The sequence below is a fragment of the Cupressus sempervirens genome, chromosome 10 (assembly GCF_028749045.1).
Source record: "Cupressus sempervirens isolate cs-2001-9-10 chromosome 10, ASM2874904v1, whole genome shotgun sequence".
NCBI lineage: Eukaryota > Viridiplantae > Streptophyta > Pinopsida > Cupressales > Cupressaceae > Cupressus > Cupressus sempervirens.
In genome coordinates, this window is record NC_143127.1 from 512251735 (window position 1) to 512271605 (window position 19871).

The following is a 19871-nucleotide window of genomic DNA, read 5'->3' on the forward strand; positions in this document are numbered from 1 at the left end:
TTCATCATGGGAATACGAAGAGGTATGTCCAGGTATGATCATATTTTAATGACTATATTGTATTATGTTATCTCACATTTATTATTTATAATATGAAATGAAGAGTTATCTTATAGTTGCTTATGATATATACAATTAGAAGATATGTAAATATTTTTGTGATAAGATTAATGATAATTATATTTCTTGATTCACAATTCAAATGATAATAAAATTGGGTATGATTGGAAGAACACTTATTTCTTATGCATAAAAATTAAATTCTGAGAAATCTATAAAAAACAAATTTGGAGTCATAAAGAAAGGTCTCAAAAAGGGACATATTCAAAATCATTGTGCTTAAATTCATGATGGGAGTGTGCACAAAGGGAGTAAATCGGTCGTGTTGGGGCAAGAAAATCCCAATATTGATAAAGATTTGAGGGAGCCCCAAGTTGAGCATGCCCAACCTCGAGAAGCAGTAAATCTTCCATCTACATCAAAATAAAACATGTTCTAGTGGGTAGGAAGTGTGCACAAGGGAGTAAATCGGTTGTGTTGGGGTAGGAAAATCCCAATATGGATAAAGATTTGAGGGAGCCTCAAGCTGAGCATGTCCAACCTCGAGAAGTAGTAAATCTACCATCCACATCAAAATTAAACATGGTCCTAGTGGGTAGGGAGTGTGCACATGGGGAGGAGTAAATCGGCCACATTGGGGCAAGAGAATCCCAATATGGATAGAAATCTGAGGGAGCCCCAAGCTGTGCATGTCCAAACTCAAGCCGTAGTAAATCTACCATCCACTATGGAATTATACACTATATTTTAGAATTAGCTAAAGAAAAGTTGTTAAAATATGCATCTTCAAGAATTTTTGATTTTGAAATAGGGGAAAGGAGCACAACATTCACGATCAAAGTGGTAAAACATTTTCCTTACCTTTTCCTATTTCAAATTGTAAGCAGGATTCTAACATATATACTATGTGTCTACATCGTGTCTTCAATAATATGTTTGCTTTGTGTCTTCTTTGTGTCTTCATGCATTTGTGTGTCCACCTCGTGTTTGTATCACGTCTTCATGCATTAATGTGTCTACTTTGTGTCTTCATTCATATATTCTACATAGGTTATTATATACTAACATATTTTCTTTGCAAGTGTTTAACACATATGAAGGAAAGATAATGAATTTGAGCTATGAATCAATTGGATCACATTAATTGCTTGAGGACAAGCAAATTCGAGAGGGGTGGACTTGTCATGAGCCCTAATTGGCATTAACAATACAAATATATTTAAATAAATACATACAGTTTATTTAAATACCTTATTACTATTATTGATAAGTATGATTTTAAACATTAAATAATAATCAATGTAATATTAATAATCTACAAATATTAAATAATAATAAATAATATAACTTATTATTTAACTATATTAAAAATAAAATTATCATATTATGTGTATTATAAAATAGTAAATATTCTTTATAAGACAAATATTATAATAGAAATAATCTTAAATATAAAATAAAATGTTATTTTTAAATCTAAAGGACAAAACCATTCAATACATAACGTATATAATGGAAGAACATGAGGAATTCCATTTCTTTGCTGAGGTACGTTCAGAGTCTAGACGTCAAGGAGGAAGGAAGATTGACTGGAATTCTGATTGGTTGAAGTCAAATGCCAGGTCAGAATTTTTCATTGCCCATGTCCGTGCTGCTACATCTATGAAACGTTACTGTTGAACATTACTTCTTGGCCGCCAGTTCACACGTGGTGTGACACGCAATTGCACAAGGTCGGCCTGCCGTTATCTTTGTTTGGTGTTAGTAATTTATTGACTGTGTTGAGGAACTGCCTCACCATATTGCATGGCCACTCCTTCAACCGACAGTAGCAAGTTCATGGCCTGCATTTTTATCAGGTTCCACTTTTCTTTTAAGTGTGAAAATTGAGTTCAAATATTTCGGTCTTCTATTCTTCGAAGCAATAATAACTAATGTAAAAGGGAAATTGTTAGAATTGAATATGCTTTGAATGCACCATATCTTCTGAAGTTCAAATAAAATCAAGAACTCTGTTCCTTGTCACAGGTAATTCCATTGGAGTCAACTTTGAGTCTTTACACTAAGTGCTAAGGTCATTATGAGGGCACACATACTTCTCCTCCACATGCTTCTAGGCCTTGTAACTATTTGAAACCTAACATCCTTTCATTTGATCTTTCCATGAAGTGTGGTCTATTCCATCGAACACAAGAATGTTCAATTTGTGCACTAGCAGATTTGCCTCAAGCGGTTAGGCTCTTTACCGAGGAATTAAGCTCTAATACCAGTTGTGGCACATATCGAATATGTAAGAGCTGGGAAGGTTGGGAGGGTGGGGGTGGGGAAGGGGTTGCAGGGGAGGTGGATGAATCAATTATTCCAAACACTTTATAAAAATTTTGCTCTATCAGTAAACTTAAAAACAATAATAGTAACAACTTCAAAACTATCGGTTAAGCACATTAAACATCCACATGAAATGTAAGCATGGAAACAGAAAAATGACATAAAGAACACCAAGATTTACATGGAAACCCAAATTGGGAAAAATAACGAAGAAGATTATTTTCATGAAATGAACACCTGCTAGGGTGCCACCAATTAAGGTGATTTTTAAGAAGGCTCACCCTTAGTTTTGTTCACTGTATGTTGGCTCATTGTCGGTCAGGCTAACTACCCTTAAATAAGAAAAAGGCTCATTGCCAAAACAAATAGGTTCAATTCTAGAGAGTATGAAAAGGGACTGAATCCATTGGTGAGATCACTCTCACCAATACATTGCAACACATAAATGATATATCTGTATGATATTGATTGCATTAACACACTATTCTCTAGAAAATAGATTCATAATCACTTAGCACATCAAAATTGCATAAGCCACATGAATAATTGGGATCCTTGCTCTTCTTATATAGTTTGATGCCATCAACCATCTTGGCCAAAACAATTTGAAATAGGTTGTTCCAAGACATCTCCATGGTGGTAAGGAATGAGATGTGGACCACCTCAATCAACGCTACATGCCATGCGCAAGTCAACATGCAACACCATCACCAAAGGCAACGGTTCCAATGGTCATGATGGACACATTACAGAATAATTGTTGGGACTGAAACACAAACAATTATGCCTTAAACAGTACTAACCCTAAATAATGATTTACCATATGTTGTAGATGATGAAGAGTCATCATTGAGAAGGAATAAGAGTAAACATCTGAAGTACATCATTCAATGAACAGTTCTATAGATATACACAGGTTATTGATACACTCCAACTGATACACCAAGACTATCGGTATTGTTAAATCGATACAACCCAAAGCATGAACATGCATAGGATACATTGACATCAATGACAATCATTAGTGACAACACCATAAATAGCATTAACTTCATTTTCTAACAGAACATGGTAGAATGAAATGGCTAAAGCGATATCTTGTATATCTTATGACATGATATTGTTCCTTGAGTTGTATTCACACACAATGGAATAAATACTCATTGCATAAGTGAATTTTATAAAATGGATGTTAAAATTATGTGTATATGAAAATGGTAAAATGAAATGACAAAAACTAGTTGATATGTTGTTTGTCTTATGACATTAGTGATAATGCTTCTCCACTTTCAGAAATGACTCTATGTTCAATGTGATGTAGATTTGCATGATGATGAATTCACCTATGTTGATTCATGTTTGGTATTACTCGTAAATATTGGCTCATTTTCCGTGAATGACGGTCTTGCAGTCTAGTTACCCATAACTCAATAAAATCAACAAATGAATGATTTTCTCCTGTTAAGCATCTCTACCGGTAGCCCACATTTCTAGTTTGAGTTAAAGAATAGTTCTCAGACAAGATCTTAAGAACACTGGTGTCCATGTAAATTGTGTTGTAAGTTGTAATTTGTAACACATCATATCCAATCCATCTGTTGACATAAACTATAAAATGTAAAAATGTTTTCATGAGAATATAATAATTTATTTTCAATTTTAATCTAGCACAAAATTCGGTGTAGTTGCTCTTCCTTCTGTACCTATCTAACAAGGTTTGAGTTTTACATTTCTATGAATATCTATCCTTTTGATGAGCATCCATAATGAATAATCTTCCGAGGTAATGATCTAAATTTTCATGTTGTTCGCATCTGAAAATTATGTTTCTATTATAAATTTTCTAAAATGCTATGCTTGTTTTTGATTGCAGATTTTATTTTGACTTCAGTGCAACATATATTGGATGTGGGCTTATCTGCCCACATATTGTAAATTGCTCAGTTTTACTTGGAGCTATAATATCATGGGGAATCTTGTGGCCTCTCATTAGTGAACATGCAGGGGACTGGTACCCAGCAGACCTTGGTAGCAGTGACTTCAAAGGTCTCTATGGATACAAGGTACATTGGAGGGAAACATTGAGTTATAGTCATCAAATGCAAATAGGAATGCATAGAGGATATAAATCATTAAAGTAATTCTGATACAAAGGAAAAGTACATAATAAATACAATTATGCTAAGGAGTTGCATGCTATGTAGTAAGAAGTCCCAAATGCGTGTTTTTTTTTTTTTTGAGTTTTTCTTGTGTGTTTAGTTTATCAATGTTCTGATTATGATTTTCAGGTTGTGTTCAAGGAAGCATTGCATAAAACATGATATAAGCAATATTTATATGTATATTTTAGAGAAATAAGTGCAGACAACAATAAATTGATTCCAGATTTCATAGAACTGATTTATCATTACGAATCAAGAGTAAATGACTCTATACCACTTAAAATCTGAGGTAAAGACCTCGAAGACCTGTTAAGTCTTCAAAACACAGGAATGGGTGCCCATGACTATTGCTGCAATCCAGACTTAGGCTTGAATGATCAAAGGAAATAGTGCAGCCAAATTCCAAGGCCCCAGATCACTAAATCCGTTGCAGCATTCACAGAACTTTACCAGCAGTCTTGATGTCTAGAAATGATACCATAGAGCCTTCATAATGCAGATTTCAATACTCATAAATGGTGCAGCAGTCTGTATCAGAACAGAATAGCAAGGGCATCCTTCAAAAAACAGTAGTATCCTCAAAAGTCTCTCCATAAAATACCCAGCAGTCTCATGTCCTTTCCAATAACGAAGCACAGCTCATATGGATTTATTAAGCCCTAGCTGTGAGATATACGGTCCAGAATAAACCAATAATAGCAATGCAAATCGCCCTCCAACATTCCAATGTGTAACTATACCTCCAAGCTTCCCACAACACAAACTTGTATGAAATTTTATCTGTAAATCAGAAAATAAGAACTCTGAATATATGATTTGATAGTTGGAAATAAATAGCAACTGAATTCCTAATCTGTATTGCTCAAAGATCCTCCTGATTGTGTCTTCCAACAGCAAAAAGAATGTCATTTATGAGGGATTTTGTCCTCACAAACCCTTTGAAGTACTCTCCAAATTTCATCAATTTCTTATATTATCTAGTGCGCCTGAAAAAAAAGCTCTTCAATCTCTTTTATAACACTATCATAAGAGCCCATTCACTTACCTTACTAATGTGGGATAAACAAATTCACTTTTTTGCCTTTTCCCATTTTTCAGGATTTTTGCGTTCCCCCTATTTTATCATTATTCTGTTTTCCCTTTATGTATTTTCCTTTAATCTTAAGTCCCCAAACATTTTACATCTCCAATGTGTTATTAAATAAAGGGACTTCAAATATTTTCCTCTTTAACTATAGTCCCACATTAACAGAGTTAAATATTTATATTTGACTTTAAAACTAGCTTTACTAATGCATAAATAAATCATGTTAATGATATTAAAAATCCTTTTGTTGATATTAAACATTTACCGCTGACATGTCATTGTCATTGAAGGTCTTGATCATGCCCAAATGTAATCTCCCCGTTTTTGACAGGTCTATGCAATTGATGGAGTTAGCTCATCATAGTGACCCTTGTGAGTTGACAGGGTGTTTTGGGGGTCCCAGCTGTAGATTTACTATTTTTAAGTAGGTCTATTTTTTGGCAGTGCAGTGGGTGGCTTCGGCAGTTGGTCATCACCTGTAGTAAATAAATTGCTTGAACTCTTATTTATTCATGAATTATTAAGTTGCATTATTTTAATAATAACATTAAGTGATATTTCTAAAAAGGTGTGTTGGAAAGTTTCTAGTGTTGAGTTCTTTTGGGAAACTTAAACAATTTTTGAAGTGGAGTTTTTTAGGAAACTCTGGCCAACAAAGGATTATAAATGAGAGCTCATTTCATTGGGAAAAACACGCTTTAAAAATATATTTGTTTTTTGTGCCTTTGTGGCTTTTTCTGATCTCTGATTTGTGAGCCCTTGCTGAAGTATAAGGGTCTCGTTTGAGAAGTTCTTGGCAATTGTGCTGAAGTATACAATTGGCCAACATTCTCCTACTATATTCTTGTAGCTAAGTAGAATAGTCTTGAATATCATATTTTCTTTGCTTGAATTTCTTGGTTGAGGGTTTGAAGAAGTCTGAGAAATCATCATTGGCAATTGTGTTGAGGTAAGTAATTGTCATAATTCTCCAACTGTGTTTACTATGGCTGCGGAGATAGGTATTTTGAATGAAATTGATTGTAATGTGTGCATTTGGAAATTGATTTGATAATTGTTTGGAGATACTGTGACTGTCATTTTTTGCTACTTGGGCTGCGTCTGAGATTGTATCAGCCAGATGTCAAGCTGAGAGTTGGTTTGCTCTGAAAAAAATCAATCCAACGCATCATTGGAGAAAATCTCAATGAAACCAAAATTAGCTCTATCATTATTAACTACTTGCACTGCCATAGAAACTATCTGTAGAACCTAATCTGCTATCCCAAATGTAAGAGCCAACTGAATGTAAGCAATAATAATAATTTGGTGCTCGAATGTGCAGACAAAACCCAAATTGGTCAGCCCCAACCGATATCCAATCTATCTAAAGCCGTAAACTAACGCTTGTAACGAGCTGATTGTAGTGGAATTGTTCAAATTTGCAACTATGAAAGACTGAACTTTCAAAATACAACATTCATACAGGGCCATTGGTGCAATACTGAATAACCTTGGCAAAAAAGAAATTACTTCAAATTTCTGATCATACCATTGGCTCAAAATGTGTTCCCAAGTATCATCAACTTGGTAGGAAATCAAGTTTTACTCATAAACTCTCTCGAATCCATTTGCAAGAACCTAAATGGGCTTCTATGAATTTTGAAAGAAGAGTTAGCAGCAACAAGAATATTACTTGTAGAGTCCCTGGCTTCCCATATGAAAATGAAGCACTTGCTGTAAGAGATAAGGAAGAAGTTTGTAAACCAATCAACCTGAAGTATCCATCCATGCATATAGGACATCAAGACAATGTGAAGATGAACTCCCATATTGTAATGTCCCTTGTTGGGACCAACCTTAACTTAGCCTAAATTTCTCAATTGGGGTTTGGATTTTAATGTCCCCTAATAGAGTTAGTCATTCATCTTATTGGACTTATGTCATGTCCCCTCTTTTGTGCTAGTTCTTTTGGTGCTTGGTTAATCTATCTCCACATTTGGATAGATTAACTACATTACCAGTAAGGATGCCTAGCAGTCACATGGGAAGATTTATCTTAAGTTCGTCATTTAATGTATTAAAGTACTTTAATAAAGTTACTATATGCTTAAAGTCATTCACTTTATAAAGTAACTTAAGTGACTAGAAGACAAAATTTGTGTTTTATCCCACATCCCTTATTCCAACACTTTTCCCTCACTCTGAGGTTTATATATGTGAGGCTGTCTTGGGAAAGAAGACAACGAATATTTGATATTGTCGACAAATCCAAAAGGTTGCTTAAATGTAACTAGAATTCTTCTTAAGAATGAAACCCCTAAGGAAAGTGATGAGACTAGACGCAAACCTAGTGCTCATGTTGTTTTCAGAGATAAAAGTGAATTGATGCACGTATTTTTAGTCTAGTGGACTCCACGGCAAGTAGCAGATTTTGGTATTACAAGGTACGGGCATATTTAGAAGATTGGACATAATTGGTTGTCAACAACATACTGGTATTCTTAGTTTGGTTTAGTTAGCAAGTTAACTCCATTTGAGTTGGAAGTAACTTTCAGAACTGTAGTTCAAAGTTGATACATTGGAGCTTTATAGGAAGTGGGAGCTTAAACGATAGGAGGAGGAACAGAGGTTAGAAGCCAGGTCATTAACAAGTATTGTTTAATAGATGGCAGACTATGCTTAGACGGTAGGCGGGAAGGAGAGTCTCTCCATAGCCGAGGAAGAAGAGGTGAGTCTTCGTGTGAGTTTAACTCTCCATTATCATGGTTTCATGCTTAGTTGGCTCCACCAAGCATTAATGAACAACGGGTTTAACATGGGAGTTGGAAGTAGTGTTTGATATCCTAAAACAAACCCACAGTAAACACACCAGCACGGGATTCCTTCAAGGAAGAGATAACAGGCAAAAGACAATGGAAAGATGAAGACAAGGGGATTGACGGTGATTGCGGGAAACTTCCAGAGAGTTAGACAGAGACCTCTCACGGCAACTGCAAGGTCACACTTTCCAACAATTTGCACTCTCCAGGTGGAAATCGGGTCTGTAGGCTAACAACATGTATTTCTTGGCAGCCATGTATGTATAATATATTTTCCCTAATATAGTGATGCTCTCAATATTTGGAAAATATAATATCTGCTTATTGTCCCCAACTCATAAGTGTTGAAAATTGCCTTATATACTTAAACACCATTAATGTGGGTTACTGAAACCATTGAATCGGTTTGCTGAGCGACCATCTTATTGTTATTAAAACAATCGTTAACCGGCAATATAGGAAGATCATTAATTTACAGTAGTAATGTGTATTTCTCAACTGTTTGTTAAAATGCTTGCTTAGTAAATCAACATCTTTTAGTGAAATTTTAAGGAAGAATATTACAGTGCTATCAGAGCTACAGGTCCTGCCATCTTGTGGGTTAAACAGGAAGTAAAATGACAGTGAGGTATGAAGAAAAAACTTTATAATTTTAGTCACCTCCAACTGGAACAAGTAGGGTCTTCTAAATAAATTGATATTGAAGATAGTTATTCAGTTGATGAGGAATTGATTTTTGGAACAAGTGGACAAGCTGAACAAACTAATCATAAATTTACAGCAGTAATGTGTATTTCTCAACTGTTTGTTAAAGTGCTTGCTTAGTCAATCAACATCTTTTAGTGAAATTTCAAGGAAGGATATTACAATGGTATCAGAGCTACAGGTCGTGCCATCTTGTGGGTTAAATAGGAAGTAAAATGACAGCGAGGCAGGAAGAAAAAATTCATAATTTCAGTCACCTCCAACCGGAACAAGTAGGGTCTTTTGAACAAATTGATATTGAAGATAGTTATTCAGTTGATGAGGAATTGATTTTTGGAATAGGTGGACAAGCTGAACAAATTAAACAGATTGATCATTTTGAACATGCGGAACAGGTAAACAACATTCAAATGGCACATAATGAAACTGAACCGGACAGGGAAGTTAGGGAGACATTGCAGGCTATTAGAGATGGGCAGAATAACATAGCTGATGGTCTTTAGCAACTTGCAGTTAATATACAACAATTAGCCTTGGTTAACAGGAGAGCTCCGAGCCATCGCAGTAGTGGTAGTAGTGTAGTTGGTTCACCCCAAGCTATTAAGGCTCCCACATGAAACATTGACAGACCTTTAATGCTAGTTTTTAATGTAGAAGAAGAGGCAGCACCACCAATAGCACCAAATTTACTACCGGACAATGTTATGGCAATGTATGATGAATGAGATTTGTTTCCCGATCCTATTAAACAAAATATGTCCTTTGTCTAATCTCTAAATCAAAAAAGAGAGTCAGATAGACAGTAGCAAGATAGGAGGCCTAGAGCATCAAACAGAGACCTAAAGCATGCTATGAACAAATTATCTCTCCCTACTTTTGATGGCAGCAGTAAGACATCTGTAAGAGCTTGGATTCACAAGCTAGACACGTACTTAACTCTTAAACCTATGTTAGAGACAGAAGCCATCGAGTAGCATAACATAGCTGATGCTCTTTAGCAACTTGTAGTTAATATACAACAATTAGCCCTGATTAATAGGAGAGCTCCGAGTCATCACAATAGTGGTAGTAGTGTAGCTAGTTCACCCCAAGTTGTTAAGGCTTCCACACGAAACACTAACAGACCTTTAATGCTAGTTTTTAATGCAGAGGAAGAGGCAGCACCACCAACAACGCCAAATTTACTACCGAACAATGTTATGGCAATGTATGATGAATGAGATTTGTTTCCCAATCCTATTAAACAAAATATGTCCTTTGTCCAATATCTAAATCAGTAAAGGGAGTCAGATTGATAGCAACAGGATAGGAGGCCTAGAGCACCAAATAGAGACCTAAAGCATGCTATGAACAAATTATCTCTCCCTACTATTGATGGTAGTAGTAAGACATCTGGGAGAGCTTGGATTTACAAGCTAGACACGTACCTAACCCTTAACCTTTGTCAGAGACAAAAGCCATCAAGTTTGCTACGATGCACTTAGAGGGAGCGGCATATGATTAGTGGCACCACGGGTTGGTTACCCAGGATCATGGTCTCATTACATCATATGAGACTTTCATTTCTAAGCTGATTACTCACTTTGATAGGAAGGATATAGAGGTCTATTACAAGGATTTTGCATAGCTATGATAGGGCGGATCTCTAGATGATTTCATTGATGAGTTTTAGTGGATCTCGATGATGGTTCCTGACATGACAGAATAGCGTAAGGTAATGTTATTTATTGAAGGTTTGTAGGATAGATATAGAGGTTTGGTTAAGATACTTAAACCAAACACTTTTGATAATGCTATTAAGATCACACACGATCTAGAGTCACCTTCTTCGATATTACAACCTCCTAAGAAGATGTATAAGGGGGCCTCTTCTTTTCAAAAGAACAAAAAACAGCAGAAGGCTACACCTCCTAGGATGGACTTTGAGACACAAAATGAATCAGGAGGAAGAAGCTATACTTCACTTGCAGAGAACCATGGACATCGGATCATAGATGCCTTGGCAAGGGCAAGATACATTATGTAGAGATACTTTTAAAGGAGGAGGATGAGCAGAAGGAGGGCAACGATGTTGATGGTAGTGATGAGGAGAACAAGGACCGACCACCTAGAGGGAGGAAGAAGGCAGTTACCCAGGGGCAACCTCCTATCATAGCATCACTTTCTAGCGATCCCATGGGACACCCCTTTCGTTTGAAAGGAATTGTTAGAGGACAGCGCATTATTTGTCTCTTGGATACAGATGCCTTGCATAACTTCATAAGCTCACAATGGGTTACCAAGAGGAGGTTATAGATTGATGACATACCTGAGTTTGAGGTTAGGGTGACAGGAGGTGAGAGATTGAGATGCGCAGGGAAGGTGTTAGGACTTCCAATTCATTTTGATGATTTCCTACTTGAGGCAAATTTTTATGCGGTGGGTTTAGATGGGCTAGATGCCATGTTGGGGACACAGTGGTTACAGACCATAGACAGATATGCGGTTAATCATGAGAAGATGCAGTTGGAGTTCTTACAAGATGGCCAACAGGTGGCCCTCAAGGCAATGCCAGAAGGATAGCTTATGTTGATAATAGCTCACAAGATGGAAGCCATTTTGAGGCACGATGATATCGAGTGGGCGATACATTGTTTCATCTCTTCTGAGGAAACATAAGGTATAGGACAGCAGTACCATTGTGACATCCAAATGGTGCTTGACAAACATAGGAGGGTATTTGAGGATTTACCCCTAGGTATTCCACCAGATAGAGTGTTTGAGCATATCATTGAGATAGAGGATGGCGCCAAACCTGTCATTACCACTCTTATCGTCACCCCCAACACTACAAAGAAGAGATAGAGAAGACGATTAAGGAACTGCTAGATATGGGACATATCAGGCCTAGCTCCAGCCCTTTTCCCTCTTCAGAGGTGTTGGTTAAAAAGAAGGATGATACTCTTCGGATGTGTATTGATTACTGCGCTCTTGATAAGAGGACCATTAAAAACAAGTATCCGATTCCCTGCATTGATGAGTTACTGGATGAGCTTCATGGAGTTGTTTATTTCTCGAAGCATTAGATACGAGTCCGGGAGGAGGATGTGCATAAGACAACTTTCAGATGCCACTACGGACACTATGAGTTTTTGGTGATGCCATTTGGGCTCACTAACGCACCACCTACTTTTTAGTCATGCATGAACCACATCTTTAAAAGGCAGCTACAAAAGAGTGCTGGTTTTCTTTGATGATATCTTGATCTTTAGTAGGACTTGGGAGAAACATTTGCAGCGCCTAGATGAGATCCTTAGCTCATGGAAGAACACTCTTTATTTGTAAAGGTGTCTAAGTGCGAATTTGGACTTATTGAGATTCTCTATTTTGGTCACGCGATTGGTGCAGAGGGAGTTAAGGTACATCAGGAAAAGATATAGGCAATCCTTGATTGGCTACCACTTGCAGGGCTTCCTTGGCCTTGGTTCTTATTACAGGTGATTCGGTAAAGATTTTTCCTAGGTAGCAAGCCCCCTTGCCAATTTGACACAGAAAGGGGCATTTAGATGGAAAGAGGATTCAAAGGTAGTCTTTCATAGTCTAAAACAGTTGATGAGCATGTGTCCGATTTTGGCACTTCTTGATTTTTCTAGACCCTTTGTTTTGGAGTGTGATGCTTCAGGGAGGGGAATCGGGAGAGTTTTGATGCAGGACTGACATCCCATAGCTTTTGAGAGCAGGAAACTTACAGGGCAGCAAACTATTATATTTTACTTATGATAAGGAGATGCTGGCCATAATGCACGCTTTAGCCAAGTTTAGATAGTACTTGGTAGGAAGTAAGTTTACAGTAAAGACTGATCGTAATTGCCTGCGTTACTTTCTGGAACATAAGGAGTTGAATGAAAGACATCAAAAATGGGTCACCAAGGTTCAAGCATATGATTTTGACATTGAATATGTCAAGGGTGAAAATAATATATTTGTTGATGCACTTTCAAGGAGAACCCCAGTGACGGAGTGCTGCACGATTTCCAAGATTTCAGCAGATTGGAGGTCCTAACGGTTAGTTGAGTATTCTAAAAATACTCATGCTTGTCAGTTTATGGATGGTCTACTTCAGGATGATTGGTACATGGTAATAAATGATATCGTTTATTCTAAGGATAAAATCCACCTAGTACTAGAATCTAAACTTAAAATGAATATTATGCACACTATACATGATGCACTTTCAATGGGTCACCCAGGACTTCTCAAAACCTACAAGTAGATTAGAGAGAGATTCTCATGGAAGGGGCTTAAAGACAATGTATTGTAGCATGTTAGAGAGTGCCAGACTTATCAGTAGAACAAGTCAAAATAGGGCTTCCCAGCAGGTTTACTTTAGCCTCTTCCTATTCCAGCTCAGAGGTGGGAGATTATCTTTATGGATTTTATTACAGGGTTGCCGAGGGTCCAAGGTAGGGACTGCATTTTTGTGGTGGTCGACAGATTGACTAAGTTCACACACTTCTTTGCTATTGCAACGAATTGGTCAACCTCTTAGGTGGCAAAGTTGTTCTTTCGAGAGGTTTTTCGTCTTCATGGATTACCTAGGACTATCGTGAGTGATAGAGACAATAGGTTTCTCAACACCTTTTGGCAGGAGGTTTTTAGATTGGTAGGTGCTGAGTTGACACCTAGTACTAGCTATCACCTACAGACGGATGGTCAGGCTGAAATAGTGAGTAAACGGGTGGAAGGATATTTGAAAAACTACATTGCAAGTCATCAAAGAGCTTGGGTTAAATGGTTGTATTTTGGGGGAGTATTGCTATAACTCCACATATCAGATGTCCATTCGGATGACTCCTTTTTGTGCTCTTTATGGCTACAAACCTCTCTCTTTCATTGATTTGGCCTTATAGGACAATAGGGCTCCCTTAGCCAAAGATTGGATTCCGAATCAATAGGATATTCTCAGATCTCTTAGGGATAATATTCAATAGGCGCAAAACCAATAGAAGTTATATGCTGATCAACATCATATTGAGCGAAGCTTCGAGATAGGTGACATGGTTTATCTTCGTCTCCAACCATATAAACAGACCTCCCTGAAGAAGAGTGGGTCAGAAAAGCTTAAGCCTAGATTTTATGGACCTTATTGCATCACCAAGAGGGTTGGTGAGGTTGCTTATGAGTTGGATTTACCTGGTGACAGTCGAATCCACAATGTGTTTCACGTCTCATGCCTCAAGAGGGCAATTGGTCAGTAGGTTGTATCAGTAGAGAGCTTGCCTCCACTTGATGAGGAGGGTAGACTTGTTTTGGAGCCAACAGAGGTGATTGAGACCAGGGAAAGGAAGTAGCGAAACAGATCTGTCAGAGAATATCTAGTCCGCTGGAAGGATTTGTTGTGTGAAGACGCCACTTGGGAAGGTGAGTCTATTTTACAGCATCCAGCATTGAGATTGATTAAGGGAAAACAATATTGGGAAGGGAGGACTGTCATGTCCCCTCTTTTGCCCTAGTTCTTTTGGCGCCTAGTTAATCTATCTCCACATTCAAATATATTAACGACATTACCAGTAAGGATGCCTGACAATCACAAGGGAAGATTTGTCTTAAGTTCATCATTTAATGTATTAAAGCACTTTAATAAAGTTACTTTATGTTTAAAAGTCATTCACTTTATAAAGTAACTTAAGTGACTAGAAGACGGAATTGATGTTTTATCCCACATCTCTTATTCCAACACTTTTCCCTTACTTTGAGGTTATAAATATGAAACTCCATCTTGGGAAAGAAGACAAAGAATATTTGATATTGTTGACAAATCCAAAAGGTTGCTTAAATGGGAGTGGAATTCTTCCTAAGGACTAAACCCAAGGAAAGTGATGAGACTAGACGCAAACCTAGTGCTCATGTTGTTTTCAGAGATAAAAGTGAATTGATGCATGTATTTTGAGTCTAGTGGACTCTACGACAAGTAATAGATTTTGGTATTACAAGGTACAAGCATATTCAGAAGATTGGATAGAATTGGTCGTTAACGACATACTAGTATTCTCAGTTTGGTTTACTTGGCAGGGTAATTCCATTTGAGTTGGAAGTAACTTTCAGAACTGTAGTTCGAAGTTGATACATTGGAGCTTTATAGGAAGTGGGAGCTTAAATGATAGGAGGAAGAACAGAGGTTAGAAGCCAGTTCATTAGCAAGTATTGTTTAACAGCTAGCAGACTATGCTTAGATGATAGGTAGGAAGGACAGTCTTTGCATGGCTAAGGAAGAAGTGGTGAGTCTTCATGTGAGTTTAACTCTCCTTTACCATGGGTTCATGCCTAGTCAGCTCCTCCAAGCATTAATCAAAATCAGGTTTAATGTGGGAGCTAGAAGTAGTGGTTGACATCCTAAACCAAACCTACAATTAACACACCTGCACGGGATTCCTTCAAGGTAGAGATAACAGTTAGAAGACAGTGGAAAGACTAGGATAAGAGGATTGACGATGAGTATGGGAAGCTTGGAGTGAGTCGGACAAAGACCTCTCACAGGAACTGCAAGGTTACACTCTCCTTCAGTGGTCGACACTCTCCAAGTGGAAATTGGGTCTGTAGGCTAACAACATGTATTTCTAGGCAGCCATGTATGTATAATGTATTTTCCCTAATACGTTGATGCTCTCAATATTTGGAAAATATAATATCTGCTTATTGTCCCCAACTTGTAAGTGTTGAAAATTGCCTTGTATACTTAAACACCATTAATGTGGGTTATTGAAACTGTTAAACCAGTTTGCTGAGCGACCATCTTATTGTTATTAAAACAATCATCAACGAGCAATATAGGGATATCATTAATTTACACCAATAATGTGTATTTCTCAACTGTTCGTTAAAATGCTTGCTTAGTAAATCAACTTCTTTTAGTGAAATTTCAAGGAAGGATATTACAATTCAAATTATCTGTATAAATTATTAACATCCATATCTACCTTATTACTACTTTAACTCAATAAAGGAAGGACTAGGCATGCAACAAAGGTGCCTAGAGACTAATTGCATTGCCCCCTTAATGTTTACAACTCCAAGCCCTTAGCTTATCTTGGGACTATGCCCGCAAGGCCCTTATGGTGGTTGATCCCTAACCTGTCTTGGGACAGATAGCCATTGCTTGGATTTATACAAGCCCCTCTTTGTAAACATCCCAAGCTTCCCTTTTTAGATTAGAATTGTAATAGGTCTTGAATATATATACATTTGCATATATAACTGATATATATTCTAATCTATACACACACACACACACACACACACACCCTCTAATCTCTAATGGGTCCTTATCAATACTAGAAGTTTGATATATCCTTTTGTATAGCTATATTAAATTGTAATCAGTTACAACATATCCTTGTTATTGCCCAATGCTCACTAGTAATTAGATAGACTTATTTTCTAATATCTTCCATAGAATAGCAGATATGATATATAATATTTATCCCTCCAAATCCATTCGGTCAGAAACCAATATATTTATTTATACCATCTCTAATTCCCTCCTATATTCCCTTGTCCTAAGATAGTTTTTGCACAATCAAAGTGATGCAGTTTGGCGAACATAGTCATTGGAATACTATAACTCATTTATTTCCTATCATCTATGTGGGTAAATTGGGATGAGTCTTTTTTCCATACTCAGCTTGTGTGATTCTCCATACTTCTCTATAACCATTTGTAATTCATTCCTCCTTATGGTATTCCCCCATTAGAATGTTAAGTTTGTTGGTAACCAATTGTATTCGATGATGCTCTACCTTTATTTCTCATTGTGTATGTATGCTATTTAGGGATGCAACATTCCTCTGACGTCCTTTCATGGACGATGGTATTTTAATCAATATAACTATTGATTATTATTATTAATCTATATATCATCATTTATGAGTGTGGTTGACTTAGAAAGGCTTGTTGGTTCCAAACACCACAAATTGGAAATCCAAGAGTGGTCCACTTCTTTGACAGGACTTCTCAATCAATTCTAGCCAACGAATGAGAATCACCTTGATTCACTTGCACTTTAGGCTCTGCTACACCTAGGCACGTAGACCTTCAACTCAAATGCTGATTGCTTGGTTCAAGGATTTTCTATAGCAAATTTAAGTTTTGGAGTTCTCCGATTGGCAAGGTCTTTTAATTCAGTTAATATGGAGTTATGTGTGTTTGAAATGAATGTTTTGTATAAGGTTTTTAAAAATGGATTTGAGGTTTTTAAGAAGGAAGTTATAGAGTTTTTGACCTCAAATATAAATCCAATACTTCAATGATATAAAGATCAGTGCTTTAGCTTATTCGGACAACAAAGTCAACTACAATAAAGATTATAAAGTACAAACATACAATGTTCTATGTACATAAACTATAAACAGTTTAATAATCAAGATGCGAGGGATCAAATATATATACGCAACTCTAAATTAGCCCAGATTGTGCTTTAACTCCTAAGGTTGCAGAGACATACTCGACATAGATTCGAAAACAACTAAATATTCTTGCCACTCCTCTCATAGAAGCACAAGAAAATGAATTCTTGATGCCATTCGTACTTTGATTACTCTCCAAGATAACAAATTTCTTATGGTTCCTTTTACTATGACGGAAGTACAAAAAGTAGCCTTCTCCTTAGCTCTAGATAAAGCTCCCAATCCAGATGGGTTCACTGCATTCTTTTTTCAGAAGTGTTGGGATGTTATTTGTTTTGATCTCTTGGAAACCATAGAAGAATCAAGAAAGAATGCTCCAGTCGTTAAAAACTTTAAGGCCACCAACACTACTATCATTCCCAAGATTAAGGAGCCCAAAGCCTTTGTAGATCTCAAACCTATTACATTATGCAATACGATATAAAAGATCTTTTCCAAAGCTATCTATTTGAGACTCCAACATCTAAATTAAAAATCATTTCACTAGAATAGGGTGGTTTTGTTTCAGGCAAGGAGACAATAGGAGCATTAGTTTCGCATGAAGTGCTACACTCCATAAATGCAAAAGAATTACTAGTATTTGTAAATTAGGTTGGATATGATGAAAGCATATGACACAGTTAACTAGTCCTTTTTCTTGAAAGTACTCCGAAAATTCTGCTTCACAGAGAAGTGGTGTAAATGGATCAAAGCATGTATAGCAGGTGCTTTTTTTTATTATCATTAATAAAGTACCAACATGCTTTTTTAATGCTTCACAAAGAGTAAAACAAGGACATTCCTTGTCTCCTTTTTTCTTCATTATTATGGCAGAAACTTTCAGCAAATTAAGAAATGAAAAGGGGCTTAGGTAGGGAGCTCAAACCACAGGCACATCTATATTGCCCACACATTTGCTATTTGCAGATGGCACTCTCCTTTTTGGAAGATCGGTTGTTCAAGAGGCCAAGCAAATCAATAAAACTCTAGACTTGTACACCATATTCTCAGGCCAAACAATCAACTCTGAGAAATCCAAGGTATATATTTTCAAAACAAATGAGGTTATTTCAAAGAATTTTTTAAGATCGTAGGCTTCACATTAAAGGAAGTCCCCTCCACGTATTTAGGCATTACTTTCTTTGTGGGATCCAATTAATCAAATTATTGGGGGAAAACTATAATTGAAAGGATTAGAAACAGTCTAAACTTGGAAGACAAGATGGTTGTCATTATTAGGTAAAATCTTACTCATTAAAACCGTTCTAGCTGCTATCCCTAATTAATACATCTTGGTTCTAAAAGCCCCTAGTTTGGTGTTACAAGAAATTGAAATGCTCATTACATGCTTCTCTAGAAAGATAACATATTAGAGGAAAAATGATTCAACTAATTTCAAAGAGGTTGGAGTAATAGGACTACAAGACCTTTCAATAAGGAACAAAGCATCTGGGGGGAAACTTGTATGGCCAATGTACAATGAACTTGCTACTAAATGGTGCAAAATCATGCAAGCAAAGTATTTTGACTCGAGTAATCCTCTCAGGATCATAACCATTTTGGATCCACTAAGGAGCCAACTATATTAAATTGTCTTATTTCCTCTAGGGAAGTTGTAACTAAATATGTGTCATGTGAAGTGCATAATTGACAACTGATTCACTTTGAGAATGATTCTTGAATGGGCTACCACCACTTAATCAAATCACTTGTCTATCATATCTAATCCTTTGTATCATTCATGCTTGGGGGTTTAGGCTAATTGACTATGTCTATGGAGTGGAACTTATTTCAGGAAAAGCCATTTTTAAGGACCCACTGGATCTCCCCATCAACATTTCTCAAAAAAAATGGTTGCAAAACATACTATCTAACAGAGTTGTTAATATTTCAAAAGAATAACATATTGATATGGGCCCCATCTAAAGATGGAAAACACATACACATTCCAAATGAGATACCCGGCTATTCAACAAATGGATAATTAGTTGCATACATGTAGAGCTTTTTCATTTTGTTGGAACACTTGGGATCCGCCTAAAGTAAGATATTTTTCTTAGTTAACCTTGAAAAAAGAGATTTTAACAAGCAATAACTCGGAGAAGTTACAAATTGCTAAACCTTTTCATTCTGTCATGTGCGATAAGGAGAATGCAACAATTGATCAATTATTTCAACAATGCACATTTTCCCTGTAGTGTTGGCTCTTCATCATGAATAAATTAAGACTATCTATGTCACTACCTAATGCATTATGGGACCTATTTCAATCATAGCCTATTCTATTTACTTCATCACTTTTTGCATG

General features: G+C 36.6%; 1 protein-coding gene across 1 annotated transcript in view; it reads left to right on the forward strand.

Moving 5' to 3' along the window:
- LOC149534906 (putative metal-nicotianamine transporter YSL6) overlaps positions 1-19871 on the forward strand; it is a 238663-nt gene that overhangs the window by 163902 nt on the left and 54890 nt on the right. Inside the window, exon 5 of the mRNA XM_089807875.1 lies at positions 4262-4451. Coding sequence (XP_089664001.1) covers positions 4262-4451 — 190 coding nt within the window. The remainder of the gene's footprint in view (positions 1-4261; positions 4452-19871) is intronic.